The 10744-nt window shown below is 42.6% G+C and overlaps 2 protein-coding genes across 2 annotated transcripts; both read right to left on the minus strand.

Annotated features, from left to right (window-relative positions):
• Positions 1 to 2147: 2147 nt before the first annotated feature.
• Positions 2148 to 4470, minus strand: siva1 (SIVA1, apoptosis-inducing factor). The gene is made up of 4 exons (XM_056590073.1): positions 4263 to 4470; positions 3735 to 3929; positions 3365 to 3530; positions 2148 to 2364 (listed from the first exon to the last, which is right to left on the minus strand). Exons 1-4 carry the CDS (start codon positions 4381 to 4383, stop codon positions 2316 to 2318), a joined length of 531 nt encoding a protein of 176 aa, XP_056446048.1. The 5' UTR covers positions 4384 to 4470; the 3' UTR covers positions 2148 to 2315.
• A 66-nt stretch (positions 4471 to 4536) lies between these two features.
• Positions 4537 to 10742, minus strand: adss1 (adenylosuccinate synthase 1). Its single transcript, XM_056590072.1, has 13 exons — positions 10456 to 10742; positions 9281 to 9383; positions 9081 to 9143; positions 8939 to 8989; positions 8765 to 8831; positions 8530 to 8637; positions 8305 to 8386; positions 7400 to 7526; positions 7165 to 7319; positions 6494 to 6618; positions 6188 to 6285; positions 5352 to 5501; positions 4537 to 4989 (listed from the first exon to the last, which is right to left on the minus strand). The coding sequence occupies exons 1-13, from the start codon at positions 10645 to 10647 to the stop codon at positions 4937 to 4939; spliced, it is 1374 nt and encodes a 457-aa protein (XP_056446047.1). The 5' UTR covers positions 10648 to 10742; the 3' UTR covers positions 4537 to 4936.
• Between the last annotated feature and the right edge of the window lie 2 nt (positions 10743 to 10744).

Raw genomic sequence — 10744 nt, forward strand, 5'->3', positions numbered from 1 at the left:
GGAGAGAGGGAGAGAGAGAGAAACAGATAGAGGGAGAGAGAAACAGAGATAGAGAGAGAAACAGAGATAGAGGGAGGGGGCCACTTAAGAGAAGTTAAGTGGAAAGTTGTATGTGTCCGCCATCGCCCTCACAAGGCCAGCGGTTGGAGCCCTTGACCTCTGAGCGGACACACTGCCAGGGACAGCTGGTGTGGCCCGTGTTTATTTATTTATTTATTCCTCTCAACATAAGACAGGTGGTCACACTTGAAAAGGGCACGCAAATACAAGCACACACGCACACACATACAAAAACACACACACACACACACACACCTCATGTACATAAACACCTTTATGTTGTCAAGCCTCCCACAAACAAAAACATCCTTATGATGAGTTACGCAGCGAGTTGCATTCTTAACCACACGTATACAAAGATGAATGGCAAAGTTGGATTCAATATTCCAACGTTGTCTACCACGACACAAAATTGCAAACACAATTGATAGGCTCTTCCTCCATTCATCCACGACTGAAGAGCTTGCTCTCAAGTTCCAGACTGCACTTCACAAGTTGGGGCTGAATTGTCTATAGTACGTCTGACGGTCTGAAAGGGCATACATGCATATCAACTAGAGCTCACACTGCAGTAGCCTTTGTGTGTAATGTATATGTGTGTGTGTGTGTGTGTGTGTGTGTGTGTTGGGGTGTGTGTGCTTGTGTGTGTGTGTGTGTGGCGGGGCTTGTCCTGAGAGTGCCAAGACAACATGTCCTTGGTCCACTGCACAGCTGTCACTTATTCACACTCGTTGACGCATATTTATAGAAGCAGCATCATCGGGTCCGACACGCGCACTCCAGGCCACAGCTGGTCCCCAGAAGAATGGGTGAAAGACAAAGCCACATGCTCCCACTGGCTGACTGCGCCCGGCCCCTGGTCCCGTCTGAGGCCCCCCCCCCCCCCTATACCAGGGAGAAGAAGATGAGGGGCCATTTTTGGATGCAGCCCCGTGACCTTTTTCATTATTGTGTCAGGGATGGGGATGTGCCGAGGAGACGGACAGCTGCACACTAGCGTTTTTTGGGGATAATATTAACGCATCCCATCTACTGTTGTGTGTGGAGTGCCCAGTGTGGGCAGTTATATCAACACTGGATGCTGTTGTAGTGTGTAAGGGATGACGCTAATAGTGGCATACACTTGAAATGAAGTTTATCTATCTTTGACTACTGAAAGGTTTAAGATTTTATTGAGAAGGCCTCTTGTTTGTCCCTTTGTGCAGCTTTTTCAGAAAACAGTGGGAGTATTTGTTAAATTAACTAGATTTAAAAGCAAATTTATGTTTCACTACTATCTATACCTAGGTGGCATTGAAGAGTTCAACAGCACAACAATTAAAGATGCCATTCAAGACAAGAATGGACATAATTGGATAAAAAGGTGAATCCATTTTAAATTATCCGCTAGTTGATTAAACAAAATTATATTACCGTTGTGGATTAAGGGAAAATAAAGATGGCTGTCAAAATCAGATGAGGCCAATTCACAGTTGATTACATCAGGTAGATGGAAAAAATAAACTTTAGGAGGCAGGATCATACATCAAAGAGAATGAACCCGACACCCCATATCAGTATGAGATTACTTTCACCCCAAGTGTTTATATAAGCGCATTTCTTTAAGTTTTGTACTTAGGTCAATATGCATTCAGTAAGCAACTATGGGCTTTCTCGTTGCATGCATGACTTGTACTTGTTATGTTACGGAAATTCAAAGTATATTGTATGAGCACGTCGTCAGTTTCAGTAAACGTGGGAGTACCATTTATAAGCCGTTTGATCATTAGCCCAGTCAATTGAGAAACATTTTTTGAACTCTGGTTGTCACATTTGAGTAACGTAAGTGCCATTTTACATAATTTATTAGGTGTGTCAATGTTCGTGCGAAACAAGCAGGCTACACGATTGAAGCAATATTCAGTGATTCTGCTGATACGCAGTCAGACTTATTTTACGCATGTTTTCTTTATTTCGTCCTAGCTGCGTGTCTGAGAGCAGTCCTTGCCGTTTGCTGCCATCTCCAGGTCGAATTAAGTAATAACAGGGAAAATCGACAAGTTCGATACAAATGTGCCTCCTCGCCCCAAAAACGTCAATAGAATTGATACAGAAAAGTATTTAATTTTATTACTGAATTGTATATCATATGAACATATAAACACTCAATGGGAATTTAAAAACAAATACAAGTATATAATGCAGTCTGAGAAATATTTCTTGTGTAATCAAAAGTGCTCAATCATAACTCTGGTATCTTCTCCTTTGGTCTTGTTTCACGACGAACAGCTCCAACACACTATCGTATCAAACTGACCACTATAACTGTAGAAGAAGAGAGAAACACAAGTCAATAAAACACACCAAGCGTATCAATAACATTAAACACTTATGAATTCTCTCGTAGGATACACCATGTGTGACGAATACATGGAATTGGAAATTAAATATAGTGCTGCATTAACCCAAATATTTGGTGCTAATCAACAAACATTTGTTCTCGTCTTTTAGAGTATAGGCACTTGTGTGAAATGGCACAAGAAACGCCTCGGTGACAGTGTTTCCAAATGCTGTCGCAATCGCTTTGATTCCCTGGTTTAAAGTCTTCTTTGAGGTGAAGCTACAGTGAGCAAGCAAGGTCAAGGGTCATTTTAAAAATTGTATATGTCTACTTTGAGAAATCAGTCAGCTGATACTATATATGCTGCTATGGTTACCAATATAGTGCTATTCTTCAAATGTCTGAACAGTGATTAATTCCTGAGAAATGAACTTCAGCCATGAACTGAAATTTGGGGTGAGGAGGCAAAGCCCTGCATGTCAAGATCAACAAGGAAATGGTTCCCTCAGAGGTTGTGCTTTCCCTCAGAGGTGGTCACGGTTGAGAGGTTAACAGCTAAACGGGAAACGCATGTAATTTGCAGATGGATGATTAGTGCATATTGGCAGTTGCACTCTTGACAGCTGGGCTACATCACAACATGGCAGATTTCCTACCACTTGTGCTGAAGAGACTTTTGGGGGTCGTGGGGAGTACATTTACATGCCGTCAGGACCAGAATGACATTCAACCTTTGACCCGCTTTGACCATTGAAATGGTGTCAATCATAGAATTATCATCTCCCTGCCCACATTATTTGCTCACACAATTTTACCCAGATGTTAAGAGGCCTAATTATCATTTGGGGAAATTAGCCAAAATATCTTGTTCGGTTGTCCATTAAAATGTTGTTAAAATTATCAATGTCTTTGTTTACAATGTACAAGGAGAATGGAACATTTTTCGCAACGTATCCAGTACAATAATTTGCAGAAGCAACTCACTCTACAACAGTGCACACAGAGCAGCACTGGCTGGAACAGCTGGAGCACTGGCGGATGCAGGAGGAGCAGGATAGCCGGTCACACTGGGAGCACGCGGCCCTGATGCCAACACCCTGCCTCTTCTGGCACACCCCGCAGTGTGTCGAACCAACTGCCTCACCGTGACCTAGAATGGACCCACATTTAATTTACAGAGGTTGTGCTTTCAGACCTTAGAAGTGCAACATTCCTGTTGCATTTTGATTGAAGAGACTTGATATAGAATCTACTGCAGCTACGATGCATTGAGTATACCAACAAATGTACCTCAATTGACTGAACAGTTCAAAAGTTAGAATTTCCGAAGAATATTTTTTCCTCGCCAACTCACCTTGTGCACAGTTTGCTTTCGTTAGTCTACCATTCTGTCCAATGAGCGTTTGTCCCTTTAACAGTAGCTGGCTGGGTGCTGGGGTTACAGCTGGTTGAGAAGGCTGTGCTTCTGTGCTTTTTACTCCTCCGTCCACACTCCAGATTTTATCCATCACAGCACTGGCCCCGTTGAATAGCATATTCTTGGTCTTTTCTATGGAGGTAGAAACAGTTTGTTAAGAAAACACGTATTCATAGGAACTCGACATAATGGTCTGATCTATCCAAGTTTAGTGTAACGTTACAGCAAGGCAGAAGATGGTTAGCATAACAAGGTTAGCATAACAAAACAAGTGACCATTGCTTCCACTTTCAAGAAGTTGTAGTGGCGGATAAGGATACTAACGTTCCATTTATTGTAGTTGTTTAAACAAAATTAACGAATAAGCAGCCACGCAATTCTACCGTTTACATCCAGTTAAAGGCTAAACAACAAACGTAGCACCGTCTAACACGGGGCTAGTTGTTTAGCCTTCAAGTTGATTACCGTATATTTCCTGTCTGTATTTTCCACCAAAGACACCGTGCTGACTCAACTCCCGCTGTCCAACGTGCACCTTATACTGCGACGAAAACGACTCGGAAAACGGATATGAACGTTTAGGCATGTTTGCGTGTAAATGTATATCGATGCAGTCCTGACTCGGTCTAGATTGTTGCCGGGAAAAGTATCAACTCCAACCAATCCGGTGTCGGACCTCCTGTCACGTGGGAAGTCTGATATAAAAGCACGAACGAAATATATTTAAAGAGACAGGACACGAATTCAATGCAGGGGTCCAGCAGTGTTTTTTATTAGCTCACATCAGGATTACAATTTGCCACTGAACACATTTTTACTTCGAATGATAACCACCAGATCAGACTTGACAGAAAACAAACCGTGGTTAAAATATTAAACTATAACCTTTATTTCAAACTAATTACGATTGTGTTGTTGCTGGGGCACGACTGTGTACCAGTAAAGTAACTAACCCAAACAAAACTCTATTGTCAACGTCACAAGATAATTTGGGTTCCTGTTCAGTTGATGTGTTGTTTATGTATTTATAAATAGAAATACATTGTTTATGTATTGATCTTTATTTATTTGCGCATGAGAAACTTGATATTAGGTCATATCCGTGGGGCTTGATTCGATGCCAGGGGAAGGTGTTGATTTTAGAACATCTGGATCATGCACTCTCTGGACTTTCCAACACCGACCCACTTAACTGTGAAGGGAGAGAGAACGACATGTCAAGGCAAAGCACAACTCTCACTTTGTTTATGCCGTCGTAAAGACTAATTTCTAACAAAACAGCACCACCTACTGGAATAACGTCTCAAGGACACATTTTAAGCATCTAGAGCTGTGGGGCGTCAAACCGATTCCAACATTTTTAGAAGCTAAATATAACCTGTATGTGCTATTTTGATATGTATACAATTATTCTGTTTGTGTTATTATTTATTATGTACTTTTGTTTGACAATGCAAAGAAGGTTCAGACATTTGTTGCTTTTTGTTCCCTCTAAAGAAGTAATTCTACTCTTGGCAGCAGTTCACCGTGTCTTATATATCCTGTCAAACCTACTGGGGACTCCGATGTGGTTCTCGATGAATCGGATGTAGTTCTGGGCTTTGGGTGGGAGGTCATTCCACTTCCTCGCGGCCGCCGTGTCAGACTTCCAACCAGGGAAGGTTTCGTACTCAACCTCCACCTTCTGCAGAACCTCTAGGTTGGCTATGTAATACAAAGGATTTAATGTAAATATGACACATTATGACACCTTTACCTTGTTGTAAAATGTCTAATGTTGGACAATGTACAATTCATTGCAGAGTTTATCCAAAGCCCTAACGACTCATTCATCTCACTATATCAATGAGTGAGATGGCCTTTGTTTTGAGATTATTTAAAAGCCATTTGGGGACCGCTGTACAGTATAATGGTAACCATGCATTACGCTCTATTGATCATATTGTTTTGACTGTCCCTCGGCGAAAAACAGAGGAAGAAGGGCCCCTCATCAAGGAGGGGCCCGTCCAGCTTTGAGCCTCAAAGCTAACTGAGACTGTTGGAGCTTGCTACTCTGTGACTGAAATTGAAGCTTCCGTTGCCCTGAGATTGTTCTCTGCCATGCAAAATGTGAAAGGTAATATTTCTCCGCTTTGTTATATGTGGTTCACTGTATGCTTTATATGAATTTTCACTATTTGGTCAGGTTCCCACCTGATATCTCCAGTGTGTTATTTTTCTACATTACCCAGAATTACTTCTTTGATGCCCCTCTCTAGTGATCCCCGAACCCGAGGATGCATTGTCTGGTGTGCGAGGCTGATAGAGTACATCCAATTGGTTTGTCCTGTTATCACAGTACTGCTATATTTTAGTAGGAATAATGTGCCAAGCTTTAGTCACATTCATACCTGGAAAATGGGGAATTCTTTTGCCATTGATTTTGTATGCTACTCCAACTTTAATCTCATCCAACACATCCAGAATGTCGAGTTTTGTTAAGGCAATTCTGTAACACAAAGTCATTCAATGTTAAACAAAGTCTGTTTGCACTGTTGTTCTTAAATATGTTCTTACTTCTGCTCACATGCCCCGACGGCTGGAGTCAATAATGCATCTAAACAGTCACAAAATGAATACGCACAAATGAATAAATATCGGAAAAAATAATATCTATGTTCATAACCACACAATCCTCCACTCCTCAGTGCACTCACGCGGAGAAACCGTTGATCATGTGAGCGTATTTGAGGATGACCAGGTCCAGCCAGCCACAGCGGCGCTTCCTCCCGGTGGTGACCCCTATCTCATGACCCCGGGTCTGAAGTAATTCCCCCACTGCCTGTAAACATCGATAAGACCACCACCACATCAACCATCACAACAACATCAACCATCACAATAACAACAACAACAACAACAACAAGACAATGGTTACACATCACAACCACACTGAATATCATTAGCAAATACTGACCAGGGGTGGTAGACACTGGATCGGCACTTTAAAAAAAACGGACATGAATTCAAGTCTTGTGTTACATTATGTAACTCCAGCCCAAGCGGTAAGTCAATCTCGAACCCCAGACTGGCCTAAATTTATCCATGTGAATGTGATCTTCATAAGAGGTTCAGGGTGTTTGAACATTTTGTTCCAACAGCTGCGCTCAGCGAGTGAAAGTCTCCGGCACTTTCGTTCCCGTGTGTGACATAAAGCCGTCGTTAACACACAACGACTCCAAATAAATGTTACATAAGAAGGTACGTATCTCACTGCAGTATTAAAGTGTACGCCTCGAGTGGTCCCCGTGTGCACGTGAGGATGGGGTTCACGGGCTCCAAAGGCCAGTGTTATACGAGGATCGCCACCGGGGGGGGGTCAACTTACATTGACCTGTTCGGTCGGGAATGCTCCTATGCCGACCCTGGTGGTGTAGGCTTTGGAGACCCCGAACACATCACCGATGTTCAGGGGGGGGATTCCCAGGCCGGTGCATGCCCCGCCGACGGTGCAGTTTGATGATGTCACGAAAGGATATGTACCTGATGATTGTATGCATACATTAAAAATATGGGTTTCAAATGCACTTGGAAATCGTTGTCTTTATGACCAAAAGATGTACCAAAGTCAATGTCCAGAAGAGCAGCATTGGCGCCTTCCACCAGAATCTTTTTCTGGGACCCGTGGATAGCTTCGTACATGTAGTACACACCGTCTCTCACCATTGGTCGCAATCTCTCTGCATACTCCTTCACGAGCACAAAACAAACGTGGAAACATTTACATTGGTGTGGATGGATTCTATCCATCCGTGTGGCTCCAATAACTGTTTACAAAGTCTGTATTACGATACAAATGTTGAATGTACGACCGTTAAGAACACTTTTCTAGTGCCAATAACTTGTGTGACAGTGTGACCTACTGTCAAAAGCGTTCGGAAACATTTAGCAGAGAACAAGTGAATGAACTGCTAGTCTCCCTTTCTCTTGTAATTGTCTGCTTGAGTGTGTGTGTGTGTGTGTGTGTGTGTGTGTGTGTGTGTGTGTGTGTGTGTGTGTGTGTGTGTGTGTGTGTGTGTGTGTGTGTGTGTGTGTGTGTGTGTGTGTGTGTGTGTGTGTGTGTGTGTGAGTCTGGGTCTGTGTCTGTGTCTGTGTCTGTGTGCGAGTCGCTTGTACTTGTTGCTTGGCAACGTGAAGCACTTGTTTTGGGTGAGTAGCCCAATAATGTAGTGAACAGCTGACTATTTGATGAAAACGGGCACTAAATACATCAGCAGCCTCCTACAGAGCCAACCAATTCAAAATTAGAGTCTGCATTTTTTCTTGTTACATACAGATCGGCTAGATCAACACTATTTCAAATAAACAACACATTGCTTAAAAATTGTGAAATGTAGACTAAAGTTATCGTCTTATATCGCAGACTAATCAGCTCATTGTAAATTATTCACAATCGCTTTGGAGTTCATGGGAAGTGCAGTCCTTATTCTCTGAAATACCTGGAATAAAGACTTTTGCTACCTCATACCTTGAGTTTTTTCAGTTGGTCCTCAGCATCCACTGTCAAGGTTGGATACATGGACTGATACTGCTTGACAAGGTTCTTGAATCTGCAATGATCACAGTCATCAACGATTTAAATACAGAGGGTCATTTATCATCTCGTAGTCTGAATGCGTGTGTGTCATTGAGCATATGGACATACATATGCCTGACTCAATAGGAGAAGGGCCTCATTAGGGGCCATCCCTACCTGGCCGAGAAGTCTTTGAAGTCCCCCAGAAGGTCACACACACGCAGGCCAGTGCGGGAGGCCTTGCTGGAGTAGGTGGGTCCGATACCCTTCTTGGTCGTCCCAATGCTGTTCATGGAAAAAAAGAGCAACCTTAGTTGAATCTGGAACATATATGGATTGTACAATGCAACATAACATTCATGAAATAGTACATTTGTATGGTTTTGGGGCTTATTTTCTCATCTATCTTTACTTTATTCCTTCTTGCGCTTGTCTCTGGGTTTCTTGCAGGCCGTCCACAACTTGATGAAAGTCAAATACTGTTGGAAAACAAAGTACAAACTTTTTGAGCAGCTTGCCCCTTATTTGGAAATGGTGTAATATCCGCTGTTGCAACCATTTTCCTTATTGAGCCACAGATACGTACCTAGATGTGCTCTGTCAGACACGATCAGTCTCTTGTCCCAGCCCTTCAGACCTATAGTGATAGCAAGGGACACGAGGTCATGTGCACACTCATGACAAGGCCTGACAATCACACCGGGTTGGAGATGAGAATCAAGACTTACCTTTCTTCTCATTCTTATCGCCCTCTTCAAACAAACCGGGCAAATGTATGACTACGCCGTTCCCTGCGAACAGTAAAATAATTAAATTCCAACCCCTTGTAATGCACACAGACATCTGTACGTAGATATATATGCTGTGCCTGTAATCGCTGACTGAGGAGGAATGAGGGTGTAGATCATGGACAGCTGCGGTTTCTTACCGATAAGTGATATACTCTTTGAGTTAATGATTCCACTTGGGAGAAGGTGGAAATCATACTCCTTCCCCTCTACCACGACTGTATGTCCTGCATTGTTGCCCCCCTGGAAATAGAAACCAAGAAACCCTTGATCATGCATTTGGTACAAACATTCATATAAATTCATTCATTCATATGAATATGAATATGTATGGCCTGAACGCAGATCCACAGGTCTACAGAGATTTGACAGATAACGAACGTAAACAGTTCAAATGCATACTATTTAATTTTCGGTCAGTAAGGGATATCAACTCCAAACAGCTCTTGATGTGTACAAAACAACATGTACTTATTTAAACAGACTTGGCCGCTACTGGTGGCTCTTCCACAGAGTGCCCCCCTAACTAAGACCTGCCCTTCTCACATATCCAGCCACCCCGGGAATGTGACCTCTAACAGTCCAAGTGGGCGGGGCTTTCCGGCCCTGCACTGAGCCATGCTGGTGTTGGTGTCAGTGGACAGAGTACAGAGTACAACAGGTCAGGGGTTTGTGTAATGGTTCCATGTCTATGGCTTTAGTCCCTTGTTTCTGGGCAGAATAGAGGGTAAACCATAAACAGGGATTGGTCTACTCAATAATAATAGTATTAATAGGCCTTATCGTGCAAATGAAGGTCCTTTCATTCATCGAGTCTAGTACTAGTGGCTATACTAAATTAGATTTTTTATTTATCAAATCATAAGCCAGACATCATTTTTATTCATTCTTAGTGTTGTCAACCTATTTTATTATTTTGTCAACCAAAGCGGGTGAACCCTTACTATAAGGTACAATAAATTCAGTCTACGTACAAATTCCACCTGCTCAGGTTACTAGCAGTCTCCTGCCGCTGCTAAAAATGGACAAATCTAGGCATTTGCACCTGTCAAGACATTTAGTGCATTGTCATTTTAAATTTTCATTTTCATTTCAAGAACATCACCAAGCAAGATTAACTCATGATATATTTAATCGAAGAATAGCGACTTATCAAAGTCCACCCAAAAACAAAGTTGGCTACCAGTGTTTCCAATCTGCTCAGCTTGAAAGCAGCTACTGTTATGTTGCAAGCTTATGGACACAATTTAAATTGACTAAGGCTATCCTATTCCAACGCGAGTGAATAATGAAATACATATCAATGCATATTTACCTGGCATCTGCAGACCAAGTCGGCTTCTGTCGCCAACAAATCAACGACTTTTCCTTTCCCCTCATCCCCCCACTGCGCTCCAAGCACCACTGTGACTTTATTGCCCGTGTCGTTCCTTGATCGCTTTAACCCGGTGGCGACCGGCGGATTATTGCAACTTTTATTGTCTTTTGGAGACCAAGAGAACGACATGGCAGTGGAGCAGTCTGTTCGTCTTGAGTAGACTAGACGGTCCCCAGGATCGGCAGGGCCATATCTATAACCGCAGCCAATGATGTCAGAGCCAGGC

This window comes from Gadus chalcogrammus, chromosome 5 (genome assembly GCF_026213295.1).
Source record: "Gadus chalcogrammus isolate NIFS_2021 chromosome 5, NIFS_Gcha_1.0, whole genome shotgun sequence".
Taxonomy (NCBI): Eukaryota; Metazoa; Chordata; class Actinopteri; order Gadiformes; family Gadidae; genus Gadus; species Gadus chalcogrammus.